The sequence below is a fragment of the Trachinotus anak genome, unplaced genomic scaffold, assembly GCF_046630095.1.
Source record: "Trachinotus anak isolate AG129_WGS33_773 ecotype Australia unplaced genomic scaffold, CSIRO_AGI_Tana_v1 ptg000003l, whole genome shotgun sequence".
Lineage (NCBI taxonomy): Eukaryota > Metazoa > Chordata > Actinopteri > Carangiformes > Carangidae > Trachinotus > Trachinotus anak.
The window spans coordinates 16,262,936-16,284,660 of NW_027273854.1; the positions used below are offsets into that span (position 1 = coordinate 16,262,936).

The 21,725-nt window shown below is 41.4% G+C and overlaps 1 protein-coding gene across 3 annotated transcripts in view; it reads left to right on the forward strand.

Moving 5' to 3' along the window:
* cacna1ha (calcium channel, voltage-dependent, T type, alpha 1H subunit a) overlaps nt 1-21,725 on the forward strand; it is a 115,936-nt gene that overhangs the window by 46,179 nt on the left and 48,032 nt on the right. For all 3 annotated transcript variants that reach the window (XM_071474131.1, XM_071474132.1, XM_071474133.1), the window contains exons 3-7: nt 10,787-10,899; nt 11,687-11,820; nt 12,512-12,609; nt 17,161-17,320; nt 21,078-21,402. In XM_071474131.1, the coding sequence (XP_071330232.1) occupies nt 10,787-10,899; nt 11,687-11,820; nt 12,512-12,609; nt 17,161-17,320; nt 21,078-21,402 (830 nt within the window). The remainder of the gene's footprint in view (nt 1-10,786; nt 10,900-11,686; nt 11,821-12,511; nt 12,610-17,160; nt 17,321-21,077; nt 21,403-21,725) is intronic.

The window sequence follows — 21,725 nt, forward strand, 5'->3', positions numbered from 1 at the left end:
CTTGGACTGTGGTCGGTTACTTAGCAACCACAACTCTGTCGAAACTGTGTCAGAGAGACGGAGAGAGAGAGAAAACCGCACACGATAAAAGTGGCCCTCCTAATCGCTATAATCAGTCAGGATGTTTATGTCGTCCACGGTATGAGTGTTGTCACCATTAACACACACCAGAGGAATTATTTACACAGGCCTGCAGGAAACGACTCATATTACAGGATGAGGATGGCATACTGCTATGTTTTACTTATCGTAAACTAGTTTCATGGAAAGACCAAAACCAACAAATACTTTATGTGGCACTCTGCCCCTAACCCGGAAATTAGTAAAATTTATCCAAATATATAAAAAGAAAAAAATTTAGAGGGATAACAGTTGTATGCTGTTATCATGTGGCTCTGGAGGGGAGTCTCTGAAAATAACCCTGATGATGTCATGATGACATCATCAGGGTTATCTCAGCTTGGGTTTGAGATTTCAGATTTTTAACAGAAGCAGGTCATTAAGGTTCAAAGATGTGGGATCCTGTGTTTTTGGAGCTGAAGTCCACATGAGAGAGAGGAAGTGAAGCCATATCAGTCAATACTGCTTCCATTCTGATCGTTCTTTTTTTTTTCATCTATCTTCATTAAGTCCCTCAACTTTATGAAAGTACAAAAATGAACTGCTGGAATGCCCCTTTCAGTACTTTCAGCAGGTTGCTGTACCTCTTGCAGATCTTACTCAAACGGGAGTAAATAGTGTGTTTGTTGGGGACTTTTTAAAGCTGTGAATTAATACGCACTTGTGAGTGTTTGTGGTAGCAGGACGATCTTGTTAGTAGAGTCAATTCATTGTTGGTTTAGGTCTTTACATAGGATTTGTTTATAGTAAGAAAAATACAGAACATCACCAGAGTGCGGTAGTGTGCTAATACACGCATAGGAGCCAATACCTCAAGGTCGAGCTGAACGGTTGAACAATTTCAGGCTCATTGGGTAGCCTCCGGTGTGTGTGTGTGTGTGTGTGTGTGTGTTTGTGAGAAAGTACAGGTTTAAGGCCAGGCCCCACCAGATGCAGCTGTTCTATTTAGGGCTCTCTATATCTCTCCCTCTTTCTCTTTCTCTCCTCCCTTTTTCCTCTTTGACGTGCTATGATACACACACACACACACACACACACACACATACACACACACACACACACCCCTGCACATGAACACTGTACATGCACATGATGGGACAGATGCCATAGGAAAGAGAATCTCACCTTGGGATGCCTTTTGTTCAGGTGTGTTATGTGTCAGGGATGTTTCAGGCCAGTACACCATCTGCACATTGCAGCGCAGCAGAGAACAAACACTGGTCCTAACTGTTTGTGTTTTGTTGCACTGGACTGAAAAAGACTATCTGCTCTTCGTCAACGCACACACAGATTTTTCTGTGTGTTCTTTGGAATAGACATCAGAGAGAAAGAACTGAATGTAATCAATGCTGATAGCTGATGTGAAGTTGCCCAGAAAATATTTCACCATGAACAAAAATGCCCATCAGCATGGAAGATTAAAATGGCTGTGGAAATAAGTGGGAGATGAAAGAGCATACAGCAGAGAGACCATAACAGAAAGAGAGAGGGAATCCTAGTGTAAATGCGTCACTGCTGCCTCCTCTCAGGGATGTTGGAGGAGGAGGAGGGATGGAGGGATGCATGGAAGGAGAGATGAAAGAAAGAACGGAGAGACAGGGGAGAGAGGAACGAGTTCAGGGACAGGCTGATTTATGAGTTTCTGTTTCTGAATCGTGACGTCTTCAGGGACTTCGCTGAGATGAGCCGATCTGGAGTTCACACATAACACACTGAGAGCACGCTCACGCAGTAGACACACGAGACACATGCGGCTGTGCAACTAGTCATCCTGCTGGCAAAATCCTTAAAGTAGTGATCACAGCAGGGGGGAGTCTTTTTATGTTTGAGGTAATGGTAGCGCAAGTGCGCGTGTCTGTTATCTGTGGCAGATGGTGAAATAAATGAACAATCATCCCCATCAAACGTGGTTTGGAATCTGGATTGGAAGCACTCCACTGCCATATCGACAGATTGAGGCAGATCACTAGGAGGCGAAGAGGAGGAGAAGCAGAGATGGAGGTAACGGAGGAGCTGGGGGAGAGATGAGAGGGAAGAGGGAGAGAAGGACAAACATCACGAGGAGGAAGAGCAGTTTTGAGATGAGAGATAGAGGGTAAAAAGGAAGAGGGGACAGCAGAGGGGGAACAGAGCTCATTAACAGTGGATGGAGGAATGAAGGAAGCAAGGAGGACAAACAGCCTGCGATGGTCTGCAGGGTGATGCCAGCAGCTGGAGAAGCCCTGAATCCAGCAGAACTATTCATAGCTGCTGAGTGGTTGAAGTAGTAATAAGTTCCTCTGAGACGTCCTCATCAACAACTCAGTGAAAGGTGTTTAAATAGTGTCTACAAGTGCCACAGTGCATGATAATACAAATGCAAACAAACACATTTGAATTAGTGGAAAATAAGGATATTTTATGCTCTGAAAGAAGATGTATTAGAATATATCAAGAAGACATTACACCTGGGGAAATATAAATACCATAAATCTTTAATGTAAGCATTTATGTCTATTTATCTATTTATCTATTATCTATCTATCTATCTAAATCACATATGACAAAGAAAAGCAGCAAATGGTGTTTTTGTTTTCACTCATTACTTCAAAAATTAATCCATTATATAAAAGAGTTGCATAGTGATTTTCTAATAGTCAGTTGACTATTAGAATAATCAAATGATCATCGCGGCTCTAATTCTCTTTCTTAACAGTGTTATTGCTTCTTTTCAGTACACATTAAACCTACTATTAAGAATCTTAACAGCTAAAGCAGCAACAACACTTTTATGGTTCTGCTTGGGCAACTCAAACCTCTTGGAGAACGTGGTCTTGGGGAAACAGTAAAAAGGTCAATGTGTATATTTGTACCAAAAGACAGGATGTGTTGACTTTTTAATATTTAACCAAGAAACTCAGTCTGTCCTTAACCTTTACCAAGTGTTTAACTAGTCTAAACCTAACAAGCAGGGCATGAACCCTGGCCAGCAGGCAGCAGACGTCAATGTATCATCAGATAGATGACAACGTTGGACAGATGTCAAATCTCAGTTGGAAATGAAAATCAGGTTGATGTAATAACCGAGTGTTGGCTAACCGACATTGTGATGTTTAGATTTTGGTAGAATTTTGGTCACCTAAGGTCACAACCTGCATTCAGCCAAATATCAGTGTAATGATATTGGTGGCCAGCTGCCGGTCTGCTCTGCTGTTTAAGTCCTGTACTTTGCACTCGCAGCCATTCATCAGTCTCCTCCCCATCACTTCTGTGCAGCATTTTGGCGTTTGACAGGTTATATTACACTGTCAGGCAGGTTTTATGACACCAGCTGGTACAAAGCAATATCATACGAAGCTGATATGGAAAGGACAGATGACACTGCAGCTCATATCGGTATGCTCAACATAACAAGCAGCACAAATACATACACACACTCCTACTGCTGCCCTGCCGATCGACCTGATTAGACAATGTGATTAGATTATTACATCTGATGGGATTGAGTTTGCTCTCCTCTAATGAAAGCGAGATGGACTGGAGCATGAAAAACGAGGACAGGGCTGTAGAGAAGTGGATTGCAAAAGAGGATAGAGGGAGAAGTACATGGAGGGGGGGTGGGTGCTGAGATGAAGAGAGGGAGGTGAAAGGCTAAGAGGAGAGATGGTGAGTGGATAATATGTAGAGATATGGAGGTGGCAGCACAGGAAAGAAAGGAAGCGGGGGTGAAGGTGAGAGTCAAGGAAAAGTGGAAGTAGACAGGGATGGAAAGATTACTGAGGAGGGGGATAGAGTGTGGAAAAAGGGGAAGTTAACCTTATTTTCAGCACAGGGATGAGGTTAATATTCCTGCACTGTTTTGAAATGAAACCTCCTATGACAGCAGCTATAATGCATTTTAAATGTGAAAATAAAATACGTTATACACATTAAAGTAGTGCTGATCTCTGCATAAACACACCCAGCCAAGAGACAAATTTGATATAGATAATATCTATTATTGGCAGAACAACATAAATGCAGCTATATACGCTGATGTCACACAAATGGGCCTCTTGGGAGAAGCTTCACTGCAACATCTGTTTAGATCATCTGTGCGACCCATTTCTCACATACAGTAAGTTCTACTTAAAGATGTGGCTTCAGTTTCACAGTATGTCACCTCAGACTTTCTTCTCCTTTGTCTCCTTTATCGGCTCCCCTCTCTCCAATTTATCAAACCAGTTAGCCTGAGAGCTCAATTACCCTCCAAACCACTTTAAGAACACATTTTAAGTTTTACATACAATTCTGTCCCGTTCTCCAGCTCTCTTACCTCTGAGTGTATAAATGCATAGATTTGCTTCCACCAAGCCATCTGTCTCCATGGCGGAGTTAAGTACTGTGACTGGTCACTGATCTAAACCTAAACACTTACACTAATTACCTCTTTTAGGTCCAAATTCAGTGGAATGAGGCAAAGCAAAACAGGCAGGTTGAAATTCATCCGCTTGGCTGGGAAATTTCTCCCGACACAAGAGAGCGACAGCCAGTAAGCTTCAGGCAGGAGCGACGACGCTCTGTAAATTGTGACCACAAACTGGGACCAATGATATCTGCACAGAACATTTTTTTTTAAAGCTAGATTTCCTGGAGAAGATACTAGTTGTACCTGCCACCTGGTTTACTGTAGTACAAACGAATGGACTGAAGGAATGATGAAGTGCAAAGCGATGCCGTCAAATGTCATTCCATCCCGTCGTGACAGGTCCCCTGAGCAAGTCAACCTTGTGTTCTTGTGTGAGTATGTGCTCAGACAAAAAAAAACCCAAAAAAAACAAAGGGAAGTTTTCTGAGGGCTGTAACCAGACGGGACAAGTCAAATTTGTAGCTTATGGCAGAACAAAGAGGGAGCTAAGCCATGGAGCAGATAGGGATAAGTTCTGCTTGTGAGCTTGTGAGCTTAACACTGTGGCTCCTCTGTAACACATATGGACAGATCGAGGAGAAATAGAAAAGGGGGGAGAAAGAGGGGAGGGAGGAAATCAGTGGAAGAAAGAGATGGAAGCAGGTAAAGGGACAGAAAGACGTAATATGGGCTTAATTTAGTTCAACCAAAGTGAGTGACTGTGGAGGAACTGTTGCGATGCGAGACAAATGGACCTCTCTTTGTAGTGCTCCAGGGCTCCTTTACTGTTGACTGCACACTCCTTCCTCGCCCCTGCACTCTCTGCAGCCGCCTCTTATACACTGGCACCGGCCTGACAGCTCAACTGCAGTGGACTTGACTGTGTGTGTGTGTGTGTGTGTGTGTGTGTGTGTGTGTGTGCGCTGTGAGACCTCTCCAGTGTATTCATGCTTGTGTGCATCCATGTATGCCTAAGAGGTTGTGTAGGGGAATTGTGGTTTTCTTGCATCAGCAGCCACTTGTGACTAAATATGTGTGTGTGTGTGTGTGTGAGAGCACAATGGTAGTAAAGCTCTTTGGACCATGTAAAGGTGCAGTGCTACTGTGCCATGTCCAGCAAAGACAAAAAAAAAGAACACAACATGCAAGCCACACTGCACCGTGAGTATACAAGTGTATACAAGTACTATGCATTTGTAAGTGTGTGTATGTTCACTTAGTGACTGTGTGTAAGTGTTATCACAGTTGCTGTAGGTGTGAGACTTTGCTATGACAGAGTCTGGTACAAATTTAACAAGCTCTTACAAATGCCTCATATTGCATTGTGGTATTTGTGTCTTGTTTACCTTGGAAGGCTTAAGGCTCGTATTGTTACATATTTGCACAGCAGATGCTGAAGACAAACACTGAGTCATTCATTACCCATTATTCTGTACAGTGACAAATGAATGTAATTGATGTTTCATATCTTTCTTTTTGGAGAGTTCTCCATCCTCTATGCTGCAGTTTGCCTCTCCTTTGTCTCAAAGAGTTTTAATTAGTGTGTCTGTCAATCTGACATGGAGTCTCTTTTGATACTCTTGTGAATGCATGCACTGCATAGTTATACTCTTGCTCCAGCAGACCTAAAGCACAGTATATGGTGCCAACTAATCAGCACTGTGGTTATAGTGGAGGAACTGCTGAATAAAAAAGTAGTTTTGGCAGCCTGGTGCTGTCATTATTGCAAGAAGGAATGGTAAATGAATTGTCCATCTCTCGAAAAATTTGTGACAAATAAGGCCGAACTTCCTGCATCTGCTTCAGTATTAAAGCCTTCCAATGGATGATTAACTAAATAAAAAATAAAAGAAAATCCAAGTTAGTCAGTGCCTGTCATGGATGTCTTAATATTTCAACAAAACAGTTTTATGCTTTAAATCCTCCCTTTGTTTTTAAAGCATTAATAATGAAGCCAAAATTCCTGGCACTGAAGTAAGGAACACCAGTGCTCATAGTCAAAGCTAGTACATGCTAGAAACTGACCTAAATTAGCTGGTCAACTTTACCCAGTTGTATTTGGTGATTTTTTTTTTCATTATTTTTTGTTTTCACGCAGCATTGCTTCTGCACTAGAGTGACTGGGGTAATTTTGACCCTGTGATTTTTAGTGTAGGCGCTATTATATGGGTAGGTGATAAATGGTAATATTGAACTTGCCCAGTGCTAGACTTATGAATACTCACAATAGCCCATATCCGGGGTGACACGACACAGACCTAATTGGATTTGCTCAAAGTGCAGAGGCATAAATCGACCTTAACAACTGAGACCAGGAGCAGTGTGTGCCAGGCCTGGATTTTTCACCGCCAGGGAAGGAAAGCCGACCATTGTACACAATGTTTGATCTTGCCTATAGCAGCACAGGGCAAACATAACCATACTTCACCATTTGTGCTTGTGTGTGCACATGTATATGTGTGTGTGTGTGTGTGTTTGTGAAGCAGAAGCCAAACAGAATTTGAAAAACACCAGGATCGTTGTTGATGTCTGTTTACTGCAAATCAGTGTGTACGCTTTGCAGCAACAGCCTGGATTGACTTTTAGGACTTACACATTAATGCTTGGGTCTATGCATGCATACATCTTTGTGTGTGTGTGTGTGTGTGTGTGGGAGAGCTGAAGACAGAAGGGGGCTCAGGAGGTGTTGACTGTGGAGATTAAAGAGGAATTAGAGAAAGCAGAGCACAGGGAGGCACAGAGCAACAAGAGCGAGAGATTCTCTGAATATTCAAATCTCTCATTTTAATTCTGCTGCAGATTACTGAATCTTTCATCTGTGAAGGAAGGATCCATGTTACGTTGCTTGACTTAGTGTGTATATATGTGTGTGTGTGTGTGTGTGTGTGTGTGTGTGTGTGTGTGTGTATGTTTGAAGTATGTTTAGTGACAGACTAGCCCAAGGCCGTTTCCATGTGATTGAAAATGTGCTTTTGTCTTTGCATTAATACTCACAACAACACATTGTAACTTAACAAAATGCTTTATTGCTGCTCCTCTGAGGACATCACAAAGCATGTTTTACACTGATGTAATGGCTTAATACATATCTAACCCATTTGTAGACTGGGTACATAAAACACAAGCAGCAGCCTAATGGCTCAGAGCTCCCTGTGTGAACATGGCCTCTGAACTGGACAGCCCCCTCAGCATACCACTCATATCTCACTCTGGCTGCCACACTTCCCCTGTTTTACATACCGTACCCTCCAAAATGTTCAATACTCAGCTGCCCCTGGTTTATTTCTCCCTCTCACTCTTTTCTTTTTTTTTAATGTGTCTCCAGAGGATAAGCAGCAAGGGTTCACATTTTTTCCGCCTCGCACAGTAGTAGTGCTTCCTTTGACTTAAATATCCAGCTGCTGCATACCATGATGAAGACCATAGCAGTGGGAGCTTGATGCACTGGTAGGAATACAAAAGACGAAAGCCCAGTTTACCTCAATATCACAATATCATCACATCAGATTGGGAGAAACTAGATACACTGATGAAGTAGTGCAGGTTGGTGAGATTGGGTGTTAGTTTTCTGCTGACATGAGTGTTGCAGCCTTGGATAGACATGGTCCACATGTAAGGTAACGCCATTATCTATTGTGTTCCAGTAGATCCACACCTGTCACTCCCCTCACAGTGGAGAGAGGAAATACTTTGTCAGCAGGGAGAATAAAGACCTGTGGCATTTTGTCAGTGTGTTGCACATTCGTCACCTTTGGTTAATGAAGCGCTCTGACATAGGTGAGTAGTGGCAGCCAGGGCTCAGGAAATCCTCTGTTTGACTTGCAAATGGGACGGCATACAGATGATGCACAGGAGAGAGCAGGGCGGAGGCTTTTTTTTTTTTTATTACTCTTTTGTTGTAATATTTAAATCACATAGTTGACTGTGGTTTTTGCTGTTTGATCAGCTCAGATTGTCTTAAAATTAACAGACACAAGCATTTGGTGTTTGTCAGTAGTCCATATGATCCGTACCCTCCAAATCAAATGAAAATCTACCCAGAGGGTGAAGGAACTCTAATGTACATTCATATCCATTACATCTGTTTGCTGTCTGCCTTCTCGGTAACTGCATATGCTCATCACCCTGATAAATACTGTATGTGTGTTCAGTGAATTTGAATATCGGTAATTGTTGAACTGCATTTTCAATTTGTGCCTGCATGAAATTGCACATATGTTATGTATCCATTAACTCTGATCGTAATGGAGGTATATTGTCCTTGGTGTACACACAGTGTGTTGTGATTTCTCATTAGAATGTGTAGTAGAAGCAGACATTCTTCTTTGTGTTACTCCTCCATTTCTGAAAAAGTTTGAGGTCAGACTCTTCCGCTGATACAAAGTCCTGTCTATGTCCCTGATCACAGCAGTATGTCCTGTGTGTGTGTGTGTGTGTGTGTGTGTGTGTGTGTGCGTGTGCGTGTTCGTGTGTGTGTGTGTGTGTGTGTGTGTGTGTGTGTGAGCATTCCTGTGTGAATGCAACTTAATGTAATATGCAGACAATATGTGTACATATGCCTGCAATTGTATGCATCTGTATATGAATAATGTAGATGACACTTTTTTGCTTTAACTCCCACTCTAATTACAACAGTACTTCACCCTGGGAATACATCAATAACACAACTCAGAGTGCACACCAGATTACTGCTCTGTGTGTGTGTGTGTGTGTGTGTTTGTGTGTGTGTGCGCTACCATGTGTGTCTGGGACAAAAGCCAAAGTAGAAAAACAGCAGCATCAGTGCCCTTTTTTTTCTGGTTGAGGAGACATGATTTAGGGCTATTTCCTTCTCTTGTTCTCCTTGTCATTTTCCTTCATCCAGTCTATTTTACCGTCTTACTCTCCCTCATCCTCTCTTTGTACTCACTGACTTACTTGGTGTGTATTATTTTTTTTCTCATTATGATGATGGGACATCTTCTGAAATTACTTCAGCTGCAGAAGCCCTGTGATAAGCAGTCCATATACATTTTATTGCCTTACTTGTGTTTCTGTAGCGTGATTTGATTTATCGTTTTGCATTTATGCTGCATGTTGTTAGTGATAGATTTATGAATGTTAACAGTAAGATTGCAGCCACACAACATGATGAGATCAGTATCCCTTTGTTGGGCTGTGCAGATGCTCGGATTTTGGAGCTGACGGTGGTTTTTCAGATTTGTCATCTTTCAGTAGAAATGAGGATGCAGTTTTAGGTGCCACCCCTGTTGCTGCACTTCAAGGATTTCCAATACAGAAAAACACTCACTCAAGCAAATTGAGGAACACCAATGAGGCCACACTGTTACAACTCCACCCAATAGATAGATAATATTTGGAGGTGGTATGTTAACAGAAAAGAAATTGAAATAAAGGAAAAAAATGAAAGCCAAAGATAATCTCAGTGCTGGCCCAAAAAAAGGTGAAGGAAAAGATAAAAACAGTTAAAGAACAAAAAGATTACTCACAACTTTTTTTTCTTATGAATTTACTGCTGTCATTAATCAGTATTAGTGAGCACTACAACAGGATGTACAGTAGACGTGGATCCATTAAAATGTTTATTTGTGAAATTGTGAAACGGCCTGTAATCGGATTAGCAGCCAGGTCCACTAGATCATTATTAGACCCATTAGGAGCATTAGGCTCACACAAAACTTCCTATTGACATCCGGTTCCAGTGTTGGTGGGACATTTGTTTACTCACATGCTCTTATCATGGATCTTAGTTTCTTTGTTATATCAAATCATGTCTCCTAGAAATGACATTTATTTACAATTAAACTGCAACAGCAAATATGTTTTGTAGGAAACATAAGTCCATTGTATTTTAGTTGTATGGAAACATAATTTCATTTCATTTCATTTCATCCTGGAGCCAGTTCCACTTCTGCTGGCATCATTGTTTGTCTCCCCCTGCAACACATCAACAGACCAGTTTGGACCGTGCTGCTCCTGCATGTGGCTTGCACCTGATCATGCCTGCCCTGAATGCACCTGTGGTTAGCACTGGACAGGAGGTGCTACAGAAAAAAAACATACTGTCCCCAGCCACACCGATGATGCAACATTACGATAGTTTTAAAAGCAGACTGAAGTCATTTTGTTGTCTTGTTCTTTTAAAGTGAATCTGAACTGATTTCAGCTTCAAGATTAAACAGTGCTGAACAGTATACATTAAGCTTTTCTTCCTTTGTGTTAAGTAAGTAAAACTCCTTCCTGTATTGCTGATGATTTGAAATTACATCCCATGTGTTTTGGCCTTAACTGTCTCCTGCACGTGGTTTGAGCATGTGTCCATGCTGGTGATCCTGCTCAACTGTGTGACTCTGGGGATGTTCCAGCCCTGTGAAGACGTCGCCTGCCAGTCAGAGTGGTGCCGCATCCTGCAGGTTAGTGTGACGCTCTCACCGGTGTAACAGGGCACCTGAACACTTTATCAGGATGTCTCCACATGCTTCATACTGTATGTATGAGTAAATCTGCTCATGAAGGGGAATTCTCATATTTTCGCCATGTTATTTGGTATCACTTGGTCAAATCCTTTTAATTTTATCATTGTTATGCTTCAGAGGACAGACACAAAGTTCAAAGTTGGCGCAGCCAGGGCCATGCCAAACACTGTATGTACACAAATCATGAGTAAAGGACTAATGATTATGGATTGTGAGTAAAATGTTTCCTTTACACCAAGGGATGCTTTTACATTCAGTTTTAGGTTGATGTGAAGTGTCTAGAGGAGCAATCGGTAAATAAATGTTAATTGAAACTTAATTGATTTTCTTTTTCTTGTCTCACTTGTCTCATTTGCTTCAGTTTGCTCTTACTATTGAGTAATATTGATGCTTGGCACACTGAGATGTGCTCATTATATTCAAATACAGACGTTCTTTTTGCTGTGGTGGATGTCTAATTAATTGAGACACAGCCATAACCATGCTAAGCCAGAGCTATTCCCTGCTGGGATGAAACAAACTAATGGAGACAAGAACTCTCTCTCTGACATCCTCCACTGGCACTGCCACAGTTTCTCTCAAAATGTGACTGTATTGATGAGAAAACTCAACAAGAATGTGACCTTTTTCTGTTGGCAAGAAGTCAATTTCCTCCTCTTGTTATTGTTGTCAGTGTCAAACATTCATTTTAACTGTGTGTTTGTTTTTGACTGTGTGTAACCAGGTATTGGACGACTGTATCTTTGCTTTCTTTGCTGTGGAAATGGTCATCAAGATGGTGGCCCTGGGAATTTTTGGCTCCAATTGTTACCTTGGCGACAAGTGGAACCAGCTCGACTTCGTCATTGTCATGGCAGGGTTAGTTTCCCACAATGCTTTCTGGGCCCATGCCCAGAAATTGCTCAATTTTCTCTGTCATCAGCAGCTAGGTAATGGCAATTTGTTTAGAATAAGACAACATTTCATTTCCCTGTTACAAGAAGTAAACAATCAGACAAGCACGAAAGCAATCTCACACGAATAAGCACGCGCACAAACATGCGCACACACACTCATTACATTTACATAGGTGCACTGTGTTTTCACCCACATCTTGAGGAATAAGCGTGCAACATAAGACAAAGTATTGTCCCCTACACGTAGCCACATCAAACCTCATCAGACTAGACTGCTGCAGTTGAACTGTTTATTGTAAATTGTGTCTTTAATGGCATCTTACACTGAGCTTTTACCTGTAGGATAGAAACAGACAACAAACAGAAGCCCCTAGTTATAAGTTGGAAACCTACAGGAAATAAACAAAGACAGGACAAATGAAAAAACTGGTTAACATCTACTCCCTCTTAGATGAGATATACAACACAACGTTAACCCAAGCAACCTCAAAATACACAATCAGCAACCAAGACTAACAATTCAGAGACTGATGGAGTGAATGCTGCCAATGCTGAGGGTTGATGCCATTAGAAGCATGATGATCTCAGTTTTCTTGTGGAGATATCTGTGTCTCTCTCTCGCTGCTGTTCTCTGACTGAAACTGTGTCTTCAGGGTGATGGAGTATTCTCTGGATGGCCATAACGCCAGTCTGTCAGCCATCCGTACCGTCCGAGTGCTCAGGCCACTGCGAGCCATCAACAGAGTTCCAAGTAAGTCCGTGTTTTACAGTAGAGGTTTTTTTTTTTTTTCTTTTTCTGGAGAATGGCCCAGTGCTCTGCCGTCCCTGATTGATGATGAGCACACTTATTAATAACCTATTTATCTGAGGTTATTTTCTCTTTTGCTTGTGATTCAGAGCCCCGATAGTTTTACATTTTAGCCACATAATTAGCAGCTAGTGAGTGATTGCAGCTAACTCAGTAAGATTGTGGAGGTTTTTGCATTTACTTTGAACTGTCTTTCATGAGTAACTATGAATATTCATCTGCTGCACATTAAACGGCCTCTCATATCCCATTACTGTCTTATTGTAACAGAGGATTATGCAAAGGTGTTTTCATGTGAACTTCATATAATATTCTGTGATTGTTTTAACACTTCTACACAAAAGTTTTGTGCTTCTAACGTAAGATACTGTGAGTTTCTGCAAGTTTAGTTTTCTAACTTTTAAAATTATGCCAGCCCCCTATTGTCCAGACATTTGCATTGCACCATGCCCAAGTGAACTTGTGTGTAAGAATTTTGGTATCTGTATTCTGACCACTTTACGGTAAGTTGACCGATGATCCAGGACTTGATGTTTGCTTTAGTCTCACTTCCAGCGGTTGTACTGTGCCAGTGCTGAGTGAGAACTCGCACATAGTTTGTCATCTTCCTAAAAGCTCTGTGACAGAAGTGGCCATGAATCTACAGCTAAAGAGGATCACTAGACAATGGTGTCATAACAGTGTACCAGATTATTAACCAGCATACATTAGGCAACGGGCCAAGCTGTTTTTCAGACTCTGGCTGCCAGTGGCGGTGGCCATTTTATTCAATACACCTCTCTCATAGACGTGGTTTTAAACATTTATTTGTCTTCCTTGTTGCGTATTGAGCTGTTTTTGTCTAGTGTCAACCTGATAGTGGTTAAAATGATTTTTGTGTTCGTAAAGCACAATTTATTGAAAAAAATCTTTTCTTACGACATTGGAGAACCCGTGAGAGTGTTACTGGCACATAGGAGTATTTGTAATATATTGGCCAAGTATATGTTGTCAGGCTTATAGACGTCTGCTTGGTGTCTGGCTGTAGTTAAAACACTGCATGTGCATGTGTGTGTGTGTGAGGACTTGAATGATGACCCTACTTTCCCAGAATATACCAGTTTTAGCATGTGACTCCGGTTGACCTGAGATTCTCCCACAAAGAGGATGACGTTATATGTTTGAAAGATGTGTGTGTGTGTGTGTGTGTGTGTGTGTGTGTGTGTGTGGGTGCCTTGGGCACTGCAGATAACCCAAACACAATCATAAAGCATGGCAGGTTGTCTGTTTCTCTCAAGCTATCATCACAAACAGTCTCACACACAGGGACACACGCATAAAGTGTTCTACCTCTGTGAGGACCACGAAAAAAATTTAACCTTAACCTTATTGCTAAGCTAACAGCAGGCCCAGAAAAACAATCTTTACAGCCACGGACAAGATGAAGCAAAACATATATTATTGTAACAAGTTTTCAGTTGCTCCCTGAAGGGTCTGAGACAGGGAAGTGGATGGAGAGAAGACAGACAGAGAGAAGTGCAATGAGGGTGACAATGAGAGGTATTACTTGCGGCTGGAAACTCAAGGTCAGTGTAGATATAGACAGATACAAATGTTCCCCAAAGCCCACACACTTGAATACTCAAGGTACACACAACCAGAGACTCTAAGGATGCTTAAGACCGACTTACGTTCTCCATTTTTCCTCTCTTTTTGTCTCTTACATTTCTTTTGTTTTCTTTCCCTAACAGCCAAGCTAATAGCCAGGCTAAAGTTTTTCTCTCCCTACTTAACATCTCTGTCTCGACCCATCACTCTGTCCTGTCTGTTTGTCTTTCTGCCTAAGTGGAGGGGGAGTATCTATTGTTAGACAGATGTTAAATGTGTTTTTGTGCTGTAGCTTAGATACACTGAGCAGCACTCTCTGTGTATTTCATGTTTACAAGGCTGCTTCATGCAGGGCGTTCTGCAAAGCCTCTGCCAACTGACATACACACTGCATTTGCACTTGCAGACACACACACACACACACACACACACACACACACACACACACAGCCCCTGTCCAGCTACATATGTCGTCACATTTCTTTTTAACGGTACGAGTAGCTGGACAGCAGGTGTTTTATTTTACTTGGCTGACAGCTTTACCGTGGATGTCCTGATAATTTATTGGCCGGATAGATAGAATTAATTACTGTGATATCTAATCTAACAAGGTATAATATGATTTTATCACGAGTTCTTACCATAGTTAAAGCCTTCAGTCCGTTAATCCTGCTGCTCTCCACAATGTATCTAAACACAAACACACATATATATATATATATATATATATATATATATATAGAAAGAAAAAGATGACTCCTCTTTTTTTTTCCTCAACAACATAACCCTGTTCACATTTTTCAAATGCTCTTATCTAGTCTAAATCAAACCTACCTTAACAGAGTGCATTGTAGCCCTGGGAGTAAATGTGATGCCCAACTAGTTGTAAATCTTTGTATTTTTAACCCCCTCTGTGTTGTTCCAGTCAGTGAAATTCAGTGTATTGCTGTAACACATCTCTGTACCCCAAATAATGTATGGAGAAACCATTAGTATTCTGCTGAGGGCATGTCAATGCTGTCAAATGTTTGTGTTTGCTGAGCAGATTTCACTGCACACAGATGCCTCGATAGTAAGGCATCTGAGTGATGTTTACTCAGTGTGTGCATATGTATGTTTCCATGTGCAAACTGTACACTCTGCATGTGCAAGTGTGTCTCTGTAGTGTGTCTCTAGAGTATTGCATTCTCCCTCATGTATGCACACAGATGCACCCATCTCTAGTTTTATGATGTGAAATATGTACAGTTAGAATGTGTGTAAGGTTTTTTCATTTTGCCGCTCTGTTCAGTACGTCCTCTATTTAGTGAGAAACAAAAGCAGGTGTGTGAAAAGTCATATTAAGAACTCAAGAAAATGTTGGTGATCAAACAGTGATCCTAACTGGACATTTCCCAGTGTAACTCCTCCCTGTGGGTCTGACTGACCTGAAGAGATGCTGTTACTTTCTGATTTCCATTCCACTGCAAGGCCATGACTCCTGATCTGCAGCTGAACTGTGAACAGTCACTCATTAAAGGAGGATGGATGGACTGATGAATGATGATTCAGAGCACACTTTTTTTTAACTTTGCCTTCCAGTAGACATTGTAAAAAAAAATAAATAAATAAAGGAAAAAATTCATCTTAGCGGATTTCCTGCTGTGCCATCATGTAGAAAATATATCCCAGACAAAATCTTTGTAGATAATGAGCGCACAAAGAAGCACACATGGATAAACAAAACTAAAAAACACGGATGAGTCATTCCCTCTGAGCGGGAACAGTTAGTGCTTCAACATCAGGACACTTTTCTACACTTGTAAACAAAAAGGGGGCTATCAGATCTTCATATTTCTGTTTTGAGTATTGACTTTATTTTCTCCACAAGGTCTTTGTGATTCAAAGACACTAATTATATGCAATAGCACTGCCACTCACAACATTTAAACATGTGATTTCATGAAACCATTAACAATGCATTTGGAAAAAATGTGGATACAAAATGGAGGAAGTAACAGATTGCAGTGTTCTGTCAAGATGAATGACTGCAATTATTAATTGTGAGCACATCATCTGGCTAAATATGCAGGGCTCTTAATTTATACATGAATTATTTTATTATTTTTAATTCTAAGTAGGAGACAATCAAAAGTGTTAACATTATTGTGTGTTTAAATAATGCTTAAATAATTGTAACTTGTTAAATAACTTTGTTACTTTTTGTGACATTTAGCTTCTGGCACAAAAATAAATAAGAACACTGATAATCTTAGTGCAGATTTTGCCCATAAAATAAACCATAATTTCACCGATCATCAAATCTTAACAGATTCAGACAGACCTTTCTCCTGCAACAACACAGCGCAAACACTCTGGAGAATAAATGCAGGAGACTTGAGGAGGGTCTAATCATTGCCACTGTTAAAATTAGCATTACAGTGACGCTTTGCCATACAAAAACACTGGTGTACTGTAAGTGTGGTCAGTGTGACAAGGCTGTGATATATGTGAAAGGGGACAGAACACATTGTGAGGACCTCGGGGACTGGATCCCTGACTCTGCTGACACTGAGCACATCTGACAGCAGGAGATGGATGCTGAACGCATGTGGTTAGATAATACTAGCCACAGGAAAGCTGCAAGTTCAAATCCCAGAGGATGAAATAATGTCAAACTGTCACTTTCAGTATATTGTTAGTGTATTGGCTGTGGGCATGAAGTTGTTGGTTCCAACCTCACAAGATCAATGGAGGTTATGAGGGTGTACGGTAACCAGAGGCCTAGTAAAAGCCTCGCTGCTGCATCACATGCAGAATTCAGGTATCTATCATGCATGTGAACTTCAGACACATGTGTATTTGCCTGCTCATGTGTTATGCATCACATTATAATTGCTGATTACATCTTTGTGTCTAACTATGTAGGTATGCGGATCTTGGTGACACTGCTGTTGGACACCCTGCCTATGTTAGGAAATGTCCTCCTCCTCTGCTTCTTTGTCTTTTTCATCTTCGGCATTGTGGGAGTCCAGCTGTGGGCGGGACTTCTGCGCAACCGCTGCTTCCTGGGAGAGGATATCAGAACGTAAGGAATTCAGACTTTTTACATTTCCTCATTTCCTCCAGGGCTGGAAGTAACACTAGGAAACTGCCTCTTCAAGACCTCAGTCAAATCCAGATTAGATATGTGGGAAGTAATTTTCTGAGAACAGGCTCAGACTCCATGAGTATAGGGAAAACAGAGATCACTGAAAAATGCAAACTCTGTCAAGAGAGTTACGTGTTGCCCACCATCAAACCCTGCTTTACAAAATGCTGTGCTCCACATCCACATGGCAAGCAGCAGTGCATCCAGCGTGCACATGTGAAATCTTCAAACATACTCAGCTCACTAAATTCAAACACGATCTTCTTCTCTCTACTTTAACCCCTTTCCTTCATATCTTTCTTCTTTTCTTGCTCTCTGCCGCCGTCTTTCGCTCTCTCTTTCATCATGTTGAAGTCTGTGCTGAGTTGTCTTAGGCAGTAACCGTCAGCTGTTCCCTGTTCCCTGTGGCTAAAGTACAGGAATTGTAACTTGTATGCCAACAGAGCCCTTTGGATGTAAACCACTGTATGGCCTCATACACTTACAGTTAGAAGATGAAAGAAGACAGAAAAAATGCAGATGTGGAGTGAGATAAGGATGTAGTCTCAGCTGAGTGTTATCTAACCGTCCATCCATTATCTATACCACTTATCCGGGGGGGCTGGAGCCAATCCCAGCTCACATTGGGCGAGGGCCGGGTACACCCTGGACAGGTCGCCAGTCTATCACAGGGCTAACATATAGAGACAAACAACCACACACACTCTCATTCACACCTACAGGGAATTTAGAGTCACCAATCAACCAAACATGTCTTTGGACTGTGGGAGGAAGCCAGAGCACCCAGACCCACACAAACACAGGGAGAAGATGCAAACTCCCCAGGCACAGGGTTCGAACCCAGAGCATTGTTGCTGTGAGGTGAAAGAGCTAACCACTGCACCACTGTACCGGCCCAGTGTTTTTTTCTTTCCTGTAGATTAGGCCCCTGGTGAAGAAAAACAGGTATTTTCTTTGCAGATTTGAAGTCTTAAAATCACATTAATTCGATTCGCCTGAACATCTTGAACAAAATTAATGATACTCCTGAAAAGGCCAATGTCCCTGGAAAAAAAAAAAAAAAAAAAAAGATTTTCAATTAGCACTCAGGATAATTGAAGAGAACAATATAACAACCCAGGGCCTGTCAGCATGACAGGAAATTACTAAACTGAAAAAAACCTTTCAGACTTTGTGGAATGAAGTGATAAAATCCCCAAATAAATTTCAAACTTATCCTGCTCAGACCAGACTGAACAAAATGGCAGTCCACTGAGACTGACCCAGAACTGAGAAAAAGGTACAAGCTCTGTCAACGTGAGATGGCAGTGAGTAGAAAAGGTTTGGCACAGACAGACCTGTTGCCCAGAGAGGACGTCCTGTGTTCACACCTCCCGAAGAGAGCTGGAGGAAAAATGCTGCACTTCCCTCCACACTGCACATGTTGTGAAAATATTAGACAGACCTATTCTCAACAGATTTATCTTTCCCAGTGATGAAATAGAAAAATTGTAGATAGAAGACAAACAGTTGCTATCTCTCAAATAAGACAAGCACATAGATGGGCAAACAAACACTAATACAGACAGAGAAAAGATCAGCATCATCAATTTAGCCATGGGGAGTAAAATTATACAAGAGAAAAAGAAAAAAAAAACTGCTTTGAGGTCCACAACCTCAGCAAGCCAGAAACATCACTTAGAAACCTTTTAACTATTGTTTTTTTTTTTTTTTTTTTGATGTAATTGTACAAATTGTGCGAGAGTTAATGTGGCTGAGTCCTTTCTGGGTGTAAGAGAGAAAGAGACAAAGACAGAAAGAGAACAGCAGCTTAATATTTCATAGCTAAGGCTGCTGTGTTTTCTCTCACTGAACTCCTCCGGTACAATATGAGTCCTGACTGTCTGATAAAACTAATGTACATGAATGCATACAAACTCATGAGGTCTGTCTCCAGTTAGTTTTCAGAAATCATTTTCTACACAACTCTGATCACATACATTACATTCAAATAAGAGTTGCTGTAGATTTTATTTTCCAGTGGCCAGCATCTCAGATATTTCCCATGATTTTTTAACTGTACTACAGTTGCTGTCGCTGCTGCTGGAGAGCTTTCTACAAAATCCACCTCCAGCATCCTTCGAGTGCCTGGGGAATAGCGACATTATTTTCTGTACTGGCAATGTGCAGGCTTAAGATATATCACCAGTTCAAATAGGAAGGGTATGGATGCAAAAGCAGCCAGACATTCAGCATGTAGAATGAAAAGGCAGGTTACTTTTACAAAGATCAGGTGCCAGTTGCACAAACACCCTTAAGGTTTATCCTTAAGGTTTCCTAAAAATGTTCACTGATGTATTTAAGGTTTGCACCTTATCTTAGTCTTATATTTAAGGAATCACTTAAATCAGTTAAACTGTTGCACAAAAGACCTTAGTGTCCAAAGTAAGGAAAAAAAAACTTCAGGCACCTCTGACTCTGTCTTAACCACAACATGGCTGAGTTTAGGGTGATAGATGAAGTAAATCAACGCGTCCCAGAAAGAGTACTCCACGACTGGGAGACACCCCTAATGATGCAGTAGAATTTTACTACAGTAAAATCTGTTGCTAATGCCTCGACTTTTTTCCTTAACTAAAGAAACTTTTTCAGAGCTTCTGTACAACTCCCTTAAGTAACTCCCTCAGCTAAGGAGAAATTAAACCTTAACTTCCATACTTTCATAGAAAACTTAAGGTGTGTAGGAATGAGACAAACAAGCACTGGAGAGTCTGGACATAAACTTAATGGCAACAAACCAAGAGGTTGTAGGAAAAAAATATGGATATAGCAGGAATGGCTGGAGCAGGAGACACCGGCAAAGACTTAGACCCTTTACTAAACTGGTCCTCTGCACCTGCACTTGAAGAGCAAATGTCACTTTGCAGAAAGGCACTCACTGTCATGGAGGGCTCTCCACTATAAGGGGGAGAATATAAATAAGCAGGTAAACCGTGGGATGCATTCACCACTCTCTACCATAAGTAGGAAACAGCTGTCGCCATGGATACTGCGTGATGAGTTGTTCACTGAGCTTTTGACTTATGTGCTGTTTTCTCTTTGAAATATCCTGAAAATAATAAGCAAGTGCTTTAAAATAGGTGGTGTTTTCTCTGATTAATTGCAGAAAACTGGATGCACAATGTGAATGAATTAAGGGACAAAGTGATGGTTTCCCTTTTTTCTTTTATTCTACTTCCTACATATTCAGGGATGCTTGTCTGACAGGGGGAATGTAGCACAAACAGAACCACATATGACTTAGTTTCAAGAGAATTTTTTTCCATTTTTGGCTTCCACAGTGAACACTATTGCACTCATTGTTTGGTCATCCAATTCCACTGAAGGTGGAGTGGATAGAAAATGAGACTAAGCCTAACTGTGAAACTGTGACTAACTGTGAACTCCCCTCTGTAAAAATATAATTTATTGATGAAGAGAATCAACTGGGTAGAGACAGTTTTTACCAAAAAAAGGGATTAAATTAAAGGATTAGATGTTAGAAATTTATTTCTAGGGATTATAAACATAAGCTACTAATCAAGTTGCTGCGAAATAAGAAGCTGCAGCTTTGGCTACAATTAGAACAGAAGAAAATCAGCCGTATGTAAGTAGCATCTTATAGTAATCTATTGTGATACCACAGTTTAGTGTTATTTTTTTTCTTTCCATCCAGAATGTACAACTTGTCCATAAGTTCTTACTACATGACGGAGGAAGGTGAAGACAGCCCTTTCATCTGCTCGGCTCCCCGCGAGAATGGGATGCAGCGCTGCCACGATGTGCCGCCCTATTCCGAGGGCGGGGCGAAGTGTTCACTGGCTGCTCCCCACCAAAGTTCAGCTCTGATTGGATCAGCTCCTGTGGTGGGAGGGACCAGTGTTAATGGCTGCGTTAACTGGAACCAGTACTATAATGTGTGTCGCCCTGGGGACCTCAACCCTCACAAGGGAGCTGTCAACTTTGACAACATTGGCTATGCCTGGATAGCCATATTCCAGGTGAGCAGGGTACAGTGTGGACGCTAAAACATGGAGAGCTGGGTGTTGTCGTTTATAAGATTTTGTCGATTGTCATTTTGTAGCTTGACTGACTTGAACATGTTTTTTTTCCCACTTTTTAGTTAGCAAGCTAGTTTTCCAGGTGCCATCCCGTCAGAAATTACCTAAGCCGTTAGAGGACATGTATCATGACCTGAGAGCCCCTTCGTCTCCACGCGCTGGTTGTGAAAATGTATTTTTCTTTTCCCTCTCTTGGTGATTCCAGCTCCCCAGGCGACAGTGACAGGCTTTTTTTCCTATCACAGTCTCTGTGCGAACACTGT